General features: G+C 35.9%; 1 protein-coding gene across 7 annotated transcripts in view; it reads right to left on the reverse strand.

Annotated features, from left to right (window-relative positions):
• Positions 1–19,400, reverse strand: part of AOPEP (aminopeptidase O (putative)) — a 213,431-nt gene that overhangs the window by 30,380 nt on the left and 163,651 nt on the right. For all 7 annotated transcript variants that reach the window (XR_015793697.1, XR_015793696.1, XR_015793695.1 and 4 more), the window contains one exon: positions 12,919–13,035. Coding sequence is in view for 4 of the 7 variants with exons in the window: in XM_088129867.1 (XP_087985993.1) it covers positions 12,919–13,035 (117 nt within the window). In the remaining 3 variants the exon portion in view is untranslated. The remainder of the gene's footprint in view (positions 1–12,918; positions 13,036–19,400) is intronic.

Genomic DNA, 19,400 nt, shown 5'->3' on the forward strand with positions numbered 1-19,400 from the left:
AGCAAACTTCAAAAAGAAGAATGTAATTAATTAGGAGACTAGCATATCCACAAAACATCCTTTTCCCGCTCTGAATTGAGATTATCTGCTCAGTTCGATACAAATACAACCATTCCGATACTGTGTATCAGTTATATTCTTGTTCTTACAATGACTGTATATATCCAATTATTCTACAATCAACCAATTATATACTTTCAATATGTTCCATTAAAATTATAGTAAATTAAAATTTGCACTTGTATCAGCTCAGAAATCTTAAAGAAAACATTATTCTCAGAAGCCAGTGTTCAAGACAACTAATTCTAAGTGCTATATAAAAGTATTAATCATGGAAGCATTCCAATCTATTTAAAAATATATATTGTAGATTAAAGAACGCTGTCTATCTATTTATTTATATTTCAAATTTAGTCACCGCCCATCTCACCCAAAGAGCAACTCTGGGCAGTTTACAATAAAAACAAGAATAAATACTAATTAAAATGCAATAAAAAAGTGTTCTTACATAAATGTTTATAATACAATATCTTTTTAAAATATTTTTATTTTTATTTATATTTATATAGAATTATATATATATATATAATATATAATATAGATATATTAAAATATATTTAGTATATATTTTAAAATACAATAAAAATCTATGCTAGGGGCATGTCATTAATTTTTACATGGGCATATCTTCTCTTTTTCTTTATTTATGAGAATTGTATAGACAAGAGTTCTTAGCTAAATGGTCTAGAGAGCAGAGGAAATAAAATATATATCACACTCCAGGTTTATACCCATATCTGTATTTCTCTCTATTACAGTAACTAATAGAACAATAATATTAAAATGCTAAGGGAAAAGACTGCAGCTTCTATCTTCTTCAGCTTTTTTGATATGAATAAGAGCATGCAGCAGTCAACCTATTTATTTTTCTGACTATTTGATGATAAATAGTCAGCTATACAGTATATTGTACAGTGACATTACCATGTATGCTTTGTGATTCCTGTCTAGTTGGAAAGGGACTGGTTAAGCCTCCCCCCTCCAATGCAAGAGCCCACCGTATGCAATTTCTTTGAAGCAACTTGTAGTTTTATACTTTGCAATTTGCTCAGTACAGTAAGCCACATGATGGCTATGCAGCTACCAAGTTTTCTATTGTTTCATGTTACATGGTCTCTTTCTTAAAGAAGATGCAGTTCATATCAGTGATTCTGGGCTATTTGCCTTGGAACAAACCAGAGAAAAAAGGCAGTTTGATCACAGTTTCTTTTTCAGCCTTGTTTTGAGAGGAACATAAAAGAAACCCAGGAAAGAGCCATCTGTACTTCGTTCGACAACTTAGCATGTGCAATCTAAGCAGCCTACTTCAGCTGGCTGCTCATTCATCATAAACTGAGTTTACCAGAACATGTGAATGCAATTCCAGAGTTCTTGGAAAACTAACACAACTTCATATATCACCAAAACCCTTAACTCCAAAAGCAGTTACAATTTTTCCCCATATCATCCTTACCCAATAACCAATACTGCTTATTACTATTGACCAAATATTTAATCACTTAACCCAAAGCACTTGGCCTAGCAATAAAATTAGCGCTGAGGGTAGAAGGAATAGAAGAAAAAAAATCAGCCTAAACATCAAGAGATTATCAGAAAAGAAAATGTCTTCTTTTGGCTCTGCGTATTTTTCTATATACGATGCCCCAATCTTCCTGCTGAAGATTAAGGCACCTCACAGAACTTGCTTCTCTGAAATATCTAGAGTTCCACTCATTTAATGCAGCGAACAGGAATTACAGAGATGATGCAACAACTTCCTTCTAAACATGACTAATTGATTGACTGATTATGTGTGATGGAAGGCATGAGCGAGGAGGATTCTGGAATGGAGCTTCATAGTTACAGGGACGGGGGAGAGACATTCCAAGGAAAGCACCTCCTCAGCCCCCAGCTGGACTGGGTGAAGGTCAAGAGAAAGAGACTGGCCCCTCCCTGAGGGCATAATGGTTATGGTTGCTGTCATTGGGGGATTAGAGTTAGTCTGGCAAGATTCTGTCTCTTAGGTGCAAGCTAATAAAGAAGCTGAGCTGATTTCTGGACTGTCTCGTGTGATTCTCGGGCTGAACCTGACATCATGCGCCATCAAGTCATTTTTAACTCCTAGTGGCCACATAGATTGATTTTTCTCCATGACAATCTATCCCTAGCTTGGTCTTTCAGGTCTTCCAATGGTGCACTCATTACCACCAAATCCATCCACCTTGCTGGTCATCCTCTTGTCTTTCCTTCTACCTTTCTCAGCATTAGAGCCTTCTCCTGAGAGTTAGATCTTAGCATAATATCTCCAAAGTAGGTAATTTGAGCTTGGTCATTTATGGTTTGAGTGGCAACTCTGGGTTGATTTGTTCAAAGAGCCATTTGTTTATTTTTTTGGCTGTCCACAGTATTCTCCAGAATCTTCTCCAACACCATAGTTCAAAAGTCTCAATACTCTTCCTACCCTGCTTCTTCAAAGTCCAACTTTCACCCCCATAGAGTGTCACAGAGAATACCATGGCTTGCAGTAATTCTGAGTTTTGTAGGAATAGACACATCACAGCATTTGAATATCTTTTCCAAGGTCTTCATGGCTGCTCTACCAATTGCTAGTCTGCGGCATATTTCTTGATGCCTTGTTTCTTCACTGTTAATGGTTGACCCTAAAAGGCAGAAGCTATTCACAACTTCAATATATTCATTGTCAATTCTATGGCTAGTTGTTCTACCTGTTGTCATTAGTTTGGTTTTCTTTATATTTAATGTTATACATGAATGAGATGACATATATATGCTTTCTTCAACTTTCAGAATTGACTTTTGGAGAGGAGACTGTATTTATCTTTCTGCTCCATGCATTTAAACCATTCATCTCTATGATCTCAGTATCTTTATAATCCCCTTCTTTTCATAAACTATTTCTAAGAGCAGGTATAACTTCTACCATTAGAATACAGACAAAATAGGCCAGTCAGTTAAGTATAGGGAAGCCAGAATAATGCCAGTCTTGCAGATTGCTGTATATATGTATCACTTTATTACTAAGAACTGCTCCCATTGTTAATTGATCCCTGCATTGTGATGCAAAGCGAATGCTCTAGAAAATGCCCGCTGGGGAGTTCCCTAATATGTTCAAAGCCATAGAACACAAATTATTCTAAATCATAACCCTAGATGCTTATTTAGGAACACCTAAAAAGAGCCACCATACAGCTTATTGTGCCAAGGAAGCGTTAGGTACACTTTTGACCTTCAGGATTAAAAATGAATTATAGTGCAAACAAGAATAAATTAGTACTTCACAATACAGTTTCCCAAGATGAATATCATACTGACATTAGATTACATCACAGTATTTGAAATCACACCCCAGGCTAACCTTCTACTTGCATCAAAGGAACGACTGTATAGCTCATAGCAGGATGTATGTTAGTATCTTACCTCAACAGCTAAGCTTCATTTACAGGGTATCACTAGCCTATATTGGATGTTGTATACTGTCCCCTTATTTATTCAACTTATATGCCAAATATATGTTAAGGGAAGCTAGATTGGAAGATGAGTGTGGTTTTAAAACGGGGGGAAGAAACATCAATAACCTGTGCTATGCTGATGACATTACTCTTGACAGCTGAAAATGCAAAGGATTGGCAAGCTCTAGTAATAAAAATCAAGGAGCATAGAGAAAAAATGAGACTAAATAAAATATAAAGAAGATGAAACTAATGACAACAACAACAACAACCAGCCTTAAAATTGACAATGAAGATAGCAAAGTGATAGATAGCTTCTGCCTTTTAGGATCAACCATCAACATTAAAGGAACCAGCAGTCAAGAAATATGTCACACACTAGCACTTGGTAGAGCAGCTATGAAGGGCTTGGAAAAGATTCAAATGCCATGACATGTCTATACCTACAAAGATCAGAATCGTACAAGTGATTCTGATGGTATCTATGGAAGCAAAAGTTGGATCTTGAAGAACAGAATAGAAGAATATTAACACTTTGGACTTTGGTGTGGAGAAGACTCCTGAGAATGCCATGGACAGCCAAGAAAACAAATTTCTCTCTTTCTGAAATATCCAATTTTGGATTTTCAAGGATGATTTCAGATGAACAACTCCCTAGTTCTAGCAGCTAAAAGACACTATGCACTTGCTCTTTTTCCCTTATGCCCATCTTTTTAGTGGAAGGAAGAAAAAGATGGAAGCTGCATTAGAAATACACAAGCAGTTTTGCCTGAAAGATGCTATTATTTGCTGCCCTCTAAATAGCATTTTTGGAATGCTTCAAGATAAAGCACCCCCAAAATTGGGATAAAATAATTTTCAATTTGACAGTTTGAATTCTGCATTATATGTAACAGTTAATACGGCAGCTTATGTTCAGTGTACATAAAATAAGATGGAAAAATGACTATCTATACAGAAACAAAATTGTGGATAATCCTAAATTTATTTATTTGTTCTTTTTTTTTTTTTGGCTTCCCTCCAGGAACTCACAGCTGCTGTACACTGCACTCCTTTCTCCTGTTTTAACACTCACAATAACCCAGTGAGGTAGGTTAGAGAGAGACAAGACTGACTGGTCCTGAGCTTCTCTGACTGAGGTGGAGCCTGGGTCTTCCCAGTCCTAGTCTAATATCTTAACCACTAGATACATTGTCACAGAGTTTTTTAAAATAAAGTTTTAAGACAGACATTAATTGGGAGAAAAATAAAATAATTTAGTCATGGCTTTGTTCCAAAAAGGTGGGTTGTTTTTTTTTAAACAAATGATGTGTGGTAGCAAACTTGCCAAAGGACTAGGCAGAACATATGAGACACTGCCCAATTCAAAAGCTGGTAAACAGAAGTACTGCTTTGTGGTAAACATGTTCTCTGATGCCTGCCAGATTTTTCATGGTTTGGGAGATGGATAGAAGTTATCTTCTTCTATGCATAATTTATTTAAGAAAATCAAGAATTCTGTATAATTTATAGTAATGTAACTCTGGTTTGTGAAATAAGATTTCATAGTTTCATATGATTCTGTACAACAGAACAGTTGTATAAGAGTTATTAGACCTCACTGGATATTATGCCTTAACTTGCATTTCTCATATTCTCTGCAAAAGCAGTCTGCTTTCATTCCTCCTTCTCTTCTCTTCCCTGCCCTCCCAAATATTCAATCTGACAGCCTTGATACACACAGTGTCTTAAGCTGCTGAAAGTAGAAAAAATAATGAAATAAAGTTCCATCTACTATGAGGACTTCTTTAAATGGAGTGATTCAGGAACATATACAGGAAGGAAACTACAACTAATTTGAGAGCTAATTTTATATTATGGATAGGATTGATTAAAGAGCCATGGGGAATGGGATGATCGTACTGTTTGCAAACAACCCAGGGAAGAATGAACAAAAGAATTCCTGATCCTGAGTGAGAGGGGAGATGACCTTACCACATGAATAATGGGCACTTAAATGTTTGCAAATATTTCAGCAGGTCAATTCTGCTCCTCATTTTTAATTGGAAATCACAACCCCCTTGCTCTCTAGATAATTTTGAAAATAAGAAAATGAGTCTTTATCCTGAAAGAGTTTCAGGTGACCCCATACAACTGCTCCATGAAGCATGGCTGGTGAATAAACAAGGCAGCCCCTTTTCAGTGTGGTCTTCAGAATGAAATTCTGTCACTTGGGAAGCCCACTCTTCTGAATTTGTAGAAAGTAAAAGCACATTATTAAGGGTGACTTCAGTTTTAGTTGCTGTTCTCAGCTAAAGGCTCACAGTGTTTTGGCTGATGCACACTTTGTATTCTTAATTCTGCTGGTATTGTTTAGGTTTTTTGTTTTAAAGGCCTATTTGTGTGTGTGTGTGCGTGCGTGCGTGTGCGTGCATGTGCATGCACGCTGCTTTGGGAATGTTTTGGACAGAAAAACAGCTTATCCATTGTGATAGAAGCAAATAAAATGATGATCTATTAGCAGAAAGGATGTGAATTCCTGAAGTAATAAAGCTAAATGTCACTCTAGCCAGTTTTGACATCTCCAAAACTAGATCTTTTAGAAACAGCCCTTCGCAAAATTCCAGCCCTTCATTTCAACTGGGATTATATAAATCATTAGTAACATCTGGCAATACCTGTCTCTGCTTCCTGATCTGCCTCTGATCTGGTTCTGGTCAGTCTTTCTGGATTAAGTTGACTTTCTTTGCCCTTATCCAATTCTTAACAGACATCAGGCACCAGTTGAGAATTGGATTGAGATGGACAGAGAGAAATCAGTCTTCCCCAGTTTGATGCCTTTCAAAGATGGCTATGCTTATTTGGAATTTGGGGAACTGTGATCCAGGAACATTTGTAGGGCAGTAAGTTTAATAATAATAATAATAACAACAACAACAACAACCACCACCAGAACAACAAAAATGCCAAGTCCAGTCCAGTCTAAGCATCTGGCTGACTGTGTTACAATTCATAATAATAATTACATTTATATACCTGTAAAACATAAAACTGATGGAACATCTTTTATTTACCATTTAAACTTGCAGTTCTGTCTAAAAACTACTATTATGTGCTACCAACAACAAATGTATGCCAGATTTAGACTCTTTTCTGTCAGCAGGAACATGCCCCCAGCAGAGTTCTGCTCAGGGCATTTCTGCTGATGGAAACACAGGTAATGATTTTTGCCAATTTCCCCTTTTTCTAACTGGATTAGATTGGCCAGATGGAGAAATAAAGCTGTTGTTTTCAGCAGGAGCCAACATTATCTAGTAACTTCTAGCTTATTTTGACATAATATATGTGAAATGCTTTAAGTATTTCCATCCCTCCCCAGGATGTCAGGCAGTGATCTTTCATATCATTACTACTGAACTATCAAAGTCTGAAGTAGGGACATTTGGCAAGCAAAGCCTATCTTCTTCTACTGAGCTCATTAACTCCCTGGTTCTGGAAAAAGGGGCATTGCCTGGCCTTGGCAGGAATTTGAACCAAGGCCCAAAACTACTATTATTATAAAATAATACAAACTGTCTTACTAATGGGTATAACTGAAGTAAGACTTGAGCCAGGGACTTCCTAGTTTGTAACTTAGCTATGCTATTCATTCTATGCTGACTTGCCCAATGATACAAGTTACAGTATTCACATAACCAAGAATGACATGAACTTGATTAGTTCAAAATATCAAAATAATTTTGCTATGCAAAGTGTCATACTCTGATGTCTTGTCTACACCCTACTTAGTACTACTGCTGTGCTTATCTAGCTGATTTTATTTTCTTCTTTTAATCCCAGTGCTAAGATAAGAGAGGTCTTTTACTCATTCATTCTTTTGCTTTCCAGTTGCCTATAGTCTGTATTTTATTGGTTCTCTTCTATACTATTATAGTATCTATACTCTTCTATACTATAATATTATGTCTTCTATACTTTTTACTCTACTGGATTGACCCTTTGAAAGAAGGCAACAAAACATAACAGGATACAAGGTATCTGTAAATAATGTGCTTATTTTCCTCTATGGCTCCTGGCCTCTTTAGGTCAAGAAATAAGCATGAGATCTACAACTGTTAACCGAAACAGGAAAATTAACTGGTGATCAATCTTTTGGAAGGAATTGCATAGGACAAAGAAGAAGGGGGACTGTGTCATGTTTTAATGGCTCTTGAGAATAAGAGCCAAAGCTTGATTTCACTGATCTCTGGCAGTGAAAACCGTAATATAGGGGGGAAACTGGAATTAGAAGTACAGAAGTTGCCTTCTCACCTAGCAGTGAAACAACTAGATTGGTGCTTCCAGCTAATCCTAGGAACAGCTTTCCAGATCTTCAAACAGGTATATTTCCTTGTCTGAAGTGGAGGGGCCAGGCCTGAATCGGGGATCTTACACAGACCAAGCATGTGCTCTCTTCACTAAGCCACAGCCTATCCCTAGCACCTCGTGATGTTGATCAGTGGCTCTAATTCATTGATGTATCCTGCCTCTTATGAAAACTGTTACAGGATCATTTGTTCTTCTGCATCTTCATATTAAGAGCTGCCTTTTGATACAGAATTGGTTTTGGAGGCATAAGATCTTCATTCTATTCCCCAGCATACTGAATATATTGTACTGAAGTTATTAGAAGTTTTAGTAACTCTCAGATTTGCAATTCTGAACACATTTATTAAGGCCACTGGAACAGTAAATAAGCATGGACAGAATTGCATTGTGTGTATGTACACACATACACAATCTGTTCCTCAATCTCCAACCTTGCCAAATTGAACAGCAAAAACAGAGGTTCTATTTACTATAACTGGAGTACTAACCAATGTTTCTTCAAAAATTTCACTCAGTTTTATATAGTAAATCTTTTTTCTATCTTTTTATTTTTCTTATTTGTTTTTTCCTTCATTCTGCTTTTAAGTATCTATTAAATTTTAAAAAATAAAAAGAGGAGGAGGAGGAGGATAGAAAAATCCTGTTTACAATTACCTAGAAGTGAGCCTCATGAATATGAATTAGTCTAAATAAATATACAAAGTTTAATATTACATTCTTTTGCTTCTATTTTATTGCCCATAATAAGGCAAGTTTGTAATAGCATTCATTCTAATTACATCTGATATATAAACTTATACTGTATAGCTTATAACTAGATTAAAATTGTTTTAAAAAACAACTGAATAAAATATTTCAATTTTATTTCAATCTCCTGCTCACCCTGTTGGTCAGGGAGCTACTGAAAGGAAGTTATTAAAATTTGCTAATTCCCAATAGCTAGATGAATCTAATATCATGCAAGGTCTGCTTGTAAAACATTTGATCTGAGAGTAATTTTGCAGGAAAGAACAGAGCTTAGACTTAATCTTGTTCTTCTACTTCAAATGAATCTCTGAAAATGTCGAGCAAAATGGTCAAGTACTCACTGGTAAATCCAAGTTTGTTCCTACTGTTAATTTAGAGAAAACCGTGGGACCTACATAAAAGAGTATTTCATTTCATTTTTAATGTACGAGAAGAACGCATCACAAAATTCACTGTATATATTCTACAAAATATAGAATTTCAACGTGTTCTATATAGAATTTCAAATCTGTTCTGTCTCCCTCGTTGGAATTGTACAGAAAACATGGTAAAAATTGCAGCCATTTGAATCTTCCCTCCTTATTGCCATGAAGACAACAAAAGACATCCATCCCATGCAAAAAAATACATAGTGAAATCCAGTGCTTTTCCATATATATACATTGCACAAGCCTTTTGCATAATTCAAAGGCAATCCTCTTCAGCTGTAACTGAGATGATCATTACTTAGCACATTTATTCACATTTGTCAGTATTTTAAGAATGGTGCGGTCTTACCATGTGGGTTTAAACATTTAATCATGGAATTTAAACCATGGATAAATATGGAGGTTCTTTGATGGTTTGCCAATCACAGTAGCATTGTGTAGGCAATGTGCATCCAATGGCTAATTCCTAGGGCCACACAGTACAGCAATGTCATTGACCTTCCGGGAGACAAATTAGGTGGGAAGAGTATCTTATTATCTGAAATCTTATATTCTACGTGTCTTCTTTGATGTTCTCTCCTTCCCAATAGCTCATCAGGTTTTGTCAGTTCACATGCTGTCGGTACACATTCCCTTCATACTGATCAGTTCTTACCAATTGTTGCTGGTTATTTTAGTTTATCTATACATATCTTCACAATTTCTTCCTAAAAACTAACCAAAGAGTGCTTTAACAGGATTTACCAAAAGCCTAATGTGAAACTTGAAGCAAATGTATGTATGAATAACTTTTTGTAAATGTTTTCATTGGTGTCAGTTTTTAAAGGCAAACAGGTTTTACCCAAACCTGTTAAAAAATACTAAGAAGAAATTGTGTGTCTGTACACTGCGACACCATACCATCAGTTGGAATATCTAACTTAACACTTGTATCAGGAAGTTCATAATTTAATGTTTGACAATAATTTAAAACAACTGAACAATCATTACTTCAGCATGAATTGATAATCACTCCGTCTACTCTGAAAATTAATTACACAAAATACTCAGTACTGTATAAAATTGTACTTGTAACAGATTGATTTTTATTTTGCAACCATCTCTCTTTCCAAATAAAGACAATGAAGATGATTCAGCTTGATCCTAACCATGTTTACTCAGAAGAGAGGGCCACTGTACTTACTGGTAAGCATGTGTTTGTAGGATTTCAGTCTTTATAAACCAGGCACAGAAGACTTTGTGGTGGCATCATAAAGACTTACATTTAATGATGCACATTTGAATGTTATCCAAAGCCATTCAACAAAAAAATGTAGCTAGGAATCACTGCCTGTTTTATTTCAAGGGGGGGGGGGAATCCCCTCCTTGTGGCATTTAATGTGTTTTGAGCCCCAGAAATTTCCTTGTTTAGGCAGACAAGAGCATGTACCACAACATTCCCTTTTGAGGACTGTAGGTACTTGTTATCCAGTAGCTGTCGGAACTGTAACGGTAATGTTATCTCAGTTGCTTTTCTTAAAGGGTAGAGTAAAGCCCTTGATTTCACCTTGCAAGATAAAGTTAAGGTAATATTTCTCCCACAGACATTGTGGCTTTCTTTCAATACACACACACACACATATATAAATACACATACCCCAAGGATCTTTGGCACAATTTATGCCAGGAGAAAGGGGAAAAATCAGTCTAGTGTAAAAATTTCACATAGGTCTTGGTGTCCCGGCATGTAACCACAACACAGGGGACACAACTTTGATGCTACCTTCTCAGTTATTTCTCTTCCAGATATAGAAGTCCTGACATTTCTTTGGTATTTGTAAGTGATTAAAATATACCCTAAATATATCTTAATTTCTATAAATAGCAAAGTGTGTTTCAAAGCTAATTAAAAATAAATCTGGCCTTTAGCACATGTATAAACAACAAATACATTAAAGCTGAAATAAACCTTACCTATTATCTTAAATATTTCCTTGGATATAAGAGACATTTCTCAACTGTGGAGCTTTCAATCTTATGTACTGACCTATAAAAAGCTTCAATCAACATTCCAGTAACCACTGAAAGATATTACAACAACTGCAGCAATCTAAAACCTAGATAAGCCTTTGTCTTAATTTTGTTTCATATATAATTCTATTTATGGAACAAATCTTGTACAGATGCTTCCTTTTGTTAAAATACAAAACAAAAATCATGTTCTGAAAGATTTTATGGTAGTAGCTACTACTTGTACAAATACAGCAATGCTAAAACATAGTTTTGTGTTAAGAGGGTCTCCCTTCAGCCTTCTCCACTTCTATTCTTTCTACAAAGGAAGAATTCTGAATTGTTCTGCTTCATTTTGATTACCTACAGGTTCCTTATTTTCTAAATCCAGACAAACTAGGGTTCATTTCATCTGTGATTGGTAGAAAACGAATCACACTCATTTTCAGTAGTTATATTTAAGACTAAACCCAATTTAGGATACAGATGAGACATTAACTGCAATTCACTTGAAAAAGAAACTTTCATTCTCCCCAGAATTGCAGTAAAAGAGAAGAGAGGTATGAAGCTGGTAGCGCTATTTATTTATGCAATGTCTCAGTAAGATGTTCTATGAGCACTTTATATAGCAATTTAAAAATTATAATAAAACAAATGTACAGTTATCATCTAAAAACAAAAGGCAGAAAACTTCCAAATCTATCCATAGATTTGCAGAGGAATAAACATATTTCCCTGAATATAAAGCAGATGCCTGGGACCCTGGAATCCATAACATCTGAAGCGTACCAGCTTGAGGAATTCTGATTTGATTTATAGCCATTCCTTATATCTCACTTGACAGTGTCCCTCAGACAAGGATCTCCATCAAGGACCTCAAGAGCCTAATCTGTAAATAGGACAGTGGGCAATTTACCAAGTACCTGGGTGGGGCAAGCCCTTTACAATATAAAGGGTAAAGGGCAGCATAGTCTCTGGAAATTTTCTGGAAAATTCCCAACCACCAATGGGATATTTTCAGAATCATCCCATTCCCAGATAATGTTTTTATACTCTATTTTGCATTAAGCAGATTAAGCTTCTGAATCATTTTAAAGACAGGCCCTGTAAATGATTTAACTCCCATAACAGATTTTAGACTTGCTTGAAAATGCATTTAGTTGCTATCTGTACTGCCTTCTGTTGTGATTTCTCCTTCTTTTTAGTTAGCCAGCAGAAGCACTGGTTTTCTTAATTGTAATCCTTTCTTTCCTTTCCTTTCTTTTCTCAGTTATACACTACACAGAATCTGTGGGCTGAGGTGAATTATGACAGCTATTAATTAATAAATAATAGTCCAAATAACTGACTGTCTTTGTACAACATATTCTTGTTGAAGATCTGTTTTTGAATGGAACTCAAAATGAAAACTCAAAATGAAAACAAGTATTTTATTTTTTCATAAACTTCCAATCTAATATTTGTGAGTACAAATTCTCATATACAGCTGAACGTAAACAAAAAGCAGTTTTACTGCCAAATATAAGCAGGTACAAAATTAGTAAAAAGAAAAAGAAAATGAATCCTCAATAAGGCATATATCATTTAATCCTCTCCAGATGTGTGTATTTTTCAAACTCAAAGACACAGTGGAGAGATGTGACTTGGCTGTACTAACCAAACTATGCAAGCATACATGTAGACACATGCTTCATTAAAAACAAACATTTATTAAAAACATAGCTGTAAAACTGAAAGCAGCAAATGTAACCCGTGCTCTACCTGTATTGCCTTCAGGACAAATTTAAATTTTTAAAATTGATTTTTAAAAAAACAGAATAATCCCGTATCCAACAGAATGCAATTACTACATGCTATTGGCTTAGTTTGTGAGCTTACTATGTCTGTAACTGGATTACCTCTGCATCCTGCTCACGGAGGTGGTAAGTTTTCTGTAAGCATTCCAACATTTTTGAACAGAATGTCCTCTTCTGCAGGAGACACTCCAGAAGTAAGACCAGCTGGTCCGGGGAAAGCTAAAAGAAAATAAATAGCTTGTGAGATAAAATTATAACCCTTTTTTAAGGGTATAATTCAAATAAAAGAGGCTAGCCAGTGACTAGTCTCAGATAACCTATGAAATTATACTGTGTGCTCGTAATATATAGAAGCAGTAGATCAGTTCATTTCTGAACACTCTCATATCATTATTCTGAAAAACTCCTTTACCAAAGTGAACTGAGAGGCTTGTTCATTTGCCATGGTTTCCTATTCTATATTTAAGTAAGATTAAATTTATACTAATCTCAATTAAGTGCTTTGATAAATATGTTATCAGGTAACATGCTTTATAAAATATACCAAGTTATTTAATTTTCATAGAAAATTAACAAAAGCGCAAGTTATACTGCATCACTTCCTGGAGATTTTAACATGTGTAGGACTGAAGAACTGTAGCAAGACAGAAATACAAATTTATCCAACTTTCTCTTTCAAAATTGAAACAGGAATCATATAATCTGCATGCACATATATCCATATCTCCATATATACATCCACCCCCTTTTAGTGCAATTCTAAGCATACTTACTCAGAGATAAATTCCCCTATGATCAGTTGGTTTAACTACCAGTTAAGAGTATAAATAATTCTACCTTACTGCATCCACAATAGAAGAAAACAAGGAATTTAATTACAGGGAACATGAATGGGGAAAAATTACAGAACTGCTACTGCAGTGAGTCCTTAAGCGCTCCATTTACTCTGCTTTTATTATATGGAAAAAGTATTGAAAATAAAGCGCACATCAAGGGTCAGGAAATAAACCATTTGAAAAGAAAATTCTGTGTTCTAAAAAACTGTAGGGAGTTTCTTATGTAGCCAATGTTCTCACCCCACAGAGAGAGAAGATAATCCTATGCATACAGAACAAAACCAGTGAAATTCTACTTAATCACAAGTGAAAATCAACTGCTGATCTCCTTCTAGATGTTTGGGTGCAAAGATTTTGTCTCTTGTGCCTTGCTTACCATTTCCAGGATCAAACTGCCAGCACAGAAAGAAAACTGATTTGGGAATCCAGTTCCTGAGTGATCTATATTTGCAAATTAACCTACCCCATTCCAACTTAATAGCAAGACAGTATATATTAATGTCATCAACAAGATCAGATTCCATTTAAGAACAGAATCCCACTTTAAAATCCTGCCTATATTATTCAGCACTGGAATGACCTTCACCAACTGATGCTCTCCAGATGTGCTGGGACTGCCATTCTCCCAGAATTTCTGGCTTGCAGTCCCAATACATCCAAAGAATGGAAGATCAGGGTAGAACTGCTCCAAAATGAAGAACAGTTGGAGAAGGCATATTATAATTATCTGGATGTTTATGGTCACCTGTTAACATCTCAAACAGTATGGATTTAGTTAATTCAAAATAAAGCCATCATGAAAGGTATCATATGTTAAAATTCGGAGAAAGAATTGTTTTCTATTACTTTCGGTCACCCTATCATTTCTTCCTGATTTGTTTCCATTCACCAGTCTCTTGTTCTTAAAGCAAGAAGTCATTATGCATATTTATTTTTTCTGTACTTACAGACTATTCAAAGTTATCCTTCTTAATGCAGCCTATGACAGATATTACCATTTAATCGATAACACTAATTGTTATTAATTCAACAACACATTACAAATCATAAAATCAAAATGAAGTGAGGGGGTACCCGGGCTCTAAAATACAAAGTTCTCAAGCTTACAAACATGTGCTGGGTAATTTACATTGAGACAGTCCTCTGAAAACCCAGAGTTTTAAGAAGTGCCATAAGTGGGTACAGAATGGCATATCTTGACTTTCTGTAAGGAAAAGTTTAAGCTGCTGTTTCAGCACACAGCAGCTGCCTGACAAACCTAGCCCAGGCCAGCCCCAGCTATCCCAGCCTCAACTAGGCTTCCTACCCATGTGTACCATTTCGACTGACTTGCCAGGGCCACTGGCACTGGCTTGGCACGGGCAATCCAATTCAATTCAATTCACTTTACGCAACTACAAGCCAGAACATCATGCAAAAGTGAGCCTGTATTCTAGCATTTGTGTGATTGTACATCTAATAATATGTTTGTACTTAAATATATATTTATCATATGTTGTACAGACCATATCCATCATGTATGTATTTACAGCTGCAATTTAAGCACATTTACCCAAGCTCTGGTGAGATTAGTGAAACTTATCAGCAGACTTGTGACAGAAACTGGTTGTTTTTTTAAAAAAGGGGTACTTTGAATGCAAAATCTAAATGTAACAATAAGAAACAAACAAATTAGTGTTCTCCAGTTCATACTCTGGATGTGCAGACTTCAACTGCAGAATGTCCATGAAGGTGAGGGAACTATAAAAGTTGAATTTACACATATGAACAATGCTCAGATTGAGGTATGCAATTCTAAACAAATGCTTCTAACTCTCTACTCAAGTTCATGTACATAAAATAATTGTTTGTGGGGGCCTTTAAACTAAGAAAGAAGGGTATTTCTGGAAAATCATTGTCTACTTTTGAACATAAATCAAATTTCAAGTGTTGCATAAGGTTATTTTATAAATATTTCTTCTTTCTCCATAGAAACTGCTGCCATTTAACAAAAACAGCACCAAAGACTTAAAAACTGAAGAGGACTTGTGGTTTCTTTTGAAATGTACCTTTGGCATTGACTTTATACGTTATCCGTACAAGGAACTATTGTTTAAAACCTCATCAAGGTTCTAAGTTTGGCCAAGTAAAGCAAAGAAATGTAGAAACAAGGTAACCACTCAGTTTACCTCTGTGAACCTCATATAGTTATGCGTTATGCAACTGAAATTTTGAGGCTTTGAAAAATTATTGAAGAGGAACCAAAATGAGAGGACAAAGTAAGAATCTTCCACTTATTATTTATGCCATTCATCTCCAATCTTGAGTTTTATATTAAGAATAAATACTAGTAGGGAGAGAGAAACTGCAAAATATGGATATTAAAATGTGCATTTCTCACATATGAACTAAATTTATGTACATACGTGACTCACAGAATATACATTTTCAGTTGAAAAAATAAGCAGGGCAGTAGAATTTAATAGAGGACAAACTTGGACTTGTTCCATACATGACAGATACGAAGCATTTATGACCACCTCAAGATATTCTCTCATACCATTTATGCCACAAGTGAATAGTGTGCCCTTCAGATAGAATGCAGAAGAAAAGGTAAATTCTAACTATATAGTCTATATTTCATCCTTTAGTCTGATTTAACTGAAACCAATGTAAACCCCACATTAAACATGCATACACTTAAAACATGCTTTGATTTCTGATACTTTTCTCAGCTCCATTCTCCTTTCACTGACATTTATTTATGTGATCACATGATTCTCTCCATGATAGTTTGTTGATTAATTTGCAATAGTTTCAAACAACTTTCTGAAATGTTTATGTGATCTTTGCTAGTTCGTGATTAGCAAATCCATGCAGAATCTCTTCTTCTAAATCCATGCTACAATTGTTGTCACCAGCATATACTAGTCTTCCTTACAGTTTGCAATAATCAATGGTAGGACTGAAAGAGCCTTTTGTGCAGAATATCACCATTTTGAAATTATGTACTTCAAGATACTCCCACAAGAGATAACACAAATTTCTGCCAGAACTCTAAATGGGATCATTTAATTTCTGACGGGAGCGGGTTGAGTCACAACGCAACCAAAAGTAGTGGGAGAGTCTCCCAAAGCTAAGTGGGATGGCAATTTAGGCTACAATATCTGGGTTGCAAAAACTATGAAAACACTAGATGGCAGCAGAGTTATTACAGAACACTGTATTGCTACCATCTAATGCTCATCCAGATTTTTGCAGCCCCAGATATACTGTACTATCCCTAATGGCAACCCACCACAATTCAAGCAGACTTGTAATTCCACAGGAGGCAGTGTTACTGTACAAATGTACCCAATCACAATATTTATTTTCATTGGTTTTTTTAAAACATGTATCCATTCAGTTACCTAATGAAGCTGTGCTCCCATTCCATACAGTAATGTCAAAGCATAAGAAGACCTACTTCAGCCTCTGGGAGATTAATATATACAAAAGGTTAGGAAAAGCATAGGCCTGCTAGACTGGACTGGATAGTTGCAAGAACTTTTTCAGAGCTCTGGCCAAGCAGTGGGATACAAATCTAACAAACAAAGCAAGTTAAAGAGAAAAGAGATATAAGTGATAAAGATATAGCAACCTCGGCTGATATGGAACACAGTATCACTGAGAGATAATGTCAAGCCAATACTTAAGAGCTAACTTGAAAAAATAATCATTTTTCCCATGATTGTTTGTGCCAAATGTGTTTTAAGGGAGAGTACTAGAGAGAAGACATAAATTATGTTGTGCTGAGCGTGCTGAAATAGTCTGTAATTTTCAAAGAACAGTACCATATGCCAGCCAGAAAATCATATTCCTTGAAATGGTAAATTCTCACAACAGTCTCTGGTCTTTAAAGTTGAATAATTCTTTTAAGTGTAACAATTAATGTTTTAAATCTTTCTTACTGGGTTACATACAACACACACGGAACTGTGCTGTGCTCCTCTGCGGGTTCACACATGTACACATTTTTTGAAGTTTGCATTCCTGAGTCTTTAACTTCCAAAATCCAATTGGAAAAATGCAGCAAAGTCAAGTTTGAAAAATAAGAAAAATACATTACTAAAAATGCAGTCAAATTAGAAAGAATAGTTGTAACAAGCAGCTTATATATAGTCCTAGCTTCTCCGGGATTTAGCAGGAACTAGGTTTATAGATCTATGTAATAAGACAAATGCCTAGCAGAGTCTTACAGCCGCATTCTTTATAGTGAACTAAAGTCTCCAACTGCCAACTCTTTGGAGAAAGTTTTGACAAAGCAAGTACAGGATTTAAACAGCAACAAAAGTGAGCTCCTTATATCCCAATGCCAAATAAAACAGGCACAGGGAAAACCTCTCTTATTGCATCTAAAGCTCTCTCACTGTTTTCTGCAAGGTCACTGGCCTCTCATCCCAGAAGACCACCCACCTTAAAAGAGACTATTTGTCAACCCTGTATTAGCATAATGAAATCAATGCCAGATCCCCAACTTATTCTAGAAAAAAACGTCATTGAAACTACTGACCTTCCACCGCTATAAAAATGTGACATAGATATATGCACTTGAGCATCCAACAGTATGACGACTTGGGCTGCACCCCTAAGCCAGGACACAAATCATTAAGGAGTACAGCTGGTATTCTGAATATCCCATTTGCTACAGCCTGCACTTGAATGAATTCATTGAAAGCCTCCTCAAAGGGGAAATGTGCCTGGACTGATGCAGCAACCAAGTGACACTGGCGTGATTTCTATTATTACTCCATTATCACACTGGGACCTGTGCCTAAATGAGCATACTTCCTCCCTGATGCCATTTCCTTTTATCCTGGCTGTAACCTAAAATTGGATCAATGGGAGTAATACGTATGATGTCATTTCATTTAGAGCTACTGCCTCCTCCTCCTCCTCCTCCTGCACATACAGATAGATCAATTCTTCCCAAAAATGGTTAAGAAATGCATAGGGAGTTGATTCTCCCAGAAACGGGTTCTCTGCTATATCCATCTATGTTATTACAGAAAGGAACTGTTTATGCTGATGGAAAACAGCAGTTGGGTGTGGGGAGAGAAGGGTTGTTTTTTAAATCCACTACTGTGTACTGGAGAATGCTGGCTAAAATTCAACACAAACAAGTCCCAAAACAGAATTAGAAAACTTGACCTTTGAATATTACAAAGAGATGCCTTTTCTTTTCAGACATATAACAGATTCAAGTGCACCCCCTCCCCTTAAAAGAGCACTGTGTTTTATTCTCTCTGTAAAACGTTTTACAAGATTTCCCCAAGTAAAACAGAATGCCTCCCTACGCCTCTCTCAAAAAAGAAGGGGAGAGAAAGCAATCCACAGCTTTGGTAGTGAATGGCTGCCTTTAGACTGAGCTTCCTCATTAAACACAGATAAGAAAGCCATCAAATTAGTCCAAGAAACTGGGTTTATAGGGTCAGGGTATCTCTCACAGCCGGTACTTTGAGCCAAGCCAAAAATGAAAAATGGCCAAGAAAGGGAATTGTCAAGACTCTCTCGTCATAAACTCTTTGCATCGTCAATTTGCCTTCAGGGTTGTTTTCTACTGGCTGCAATTAAACTAAGACATTCTTAGAACAATTGTTTCGTCTGCCAAGGTCAGAAATCAAGAAAAATTAAATATTACGACAAAATTCAAAGTGGTGTTTCTTATTTAACAGTAAACACATTTAGAAAGACCTTGTCAGGGTATAGCTCAAATGATATTCCTCAATG

Source organism: Python bivittatus, unplaced genomic scaffold, assembly GCF_059951505.1.
Source record: "Python bivittatus isolate LINGU-HERP-01145 unplaced genomic scaffold, Pbiv_v1 ctg000850_np1212, whole genome shotgun sequence".
Classification (NCBI taxonomy): Eukaryota; Metazoa; Chordata; class Lepidosauria; order Squamata; family Pythonidae; genus Python; species Python bivittatus.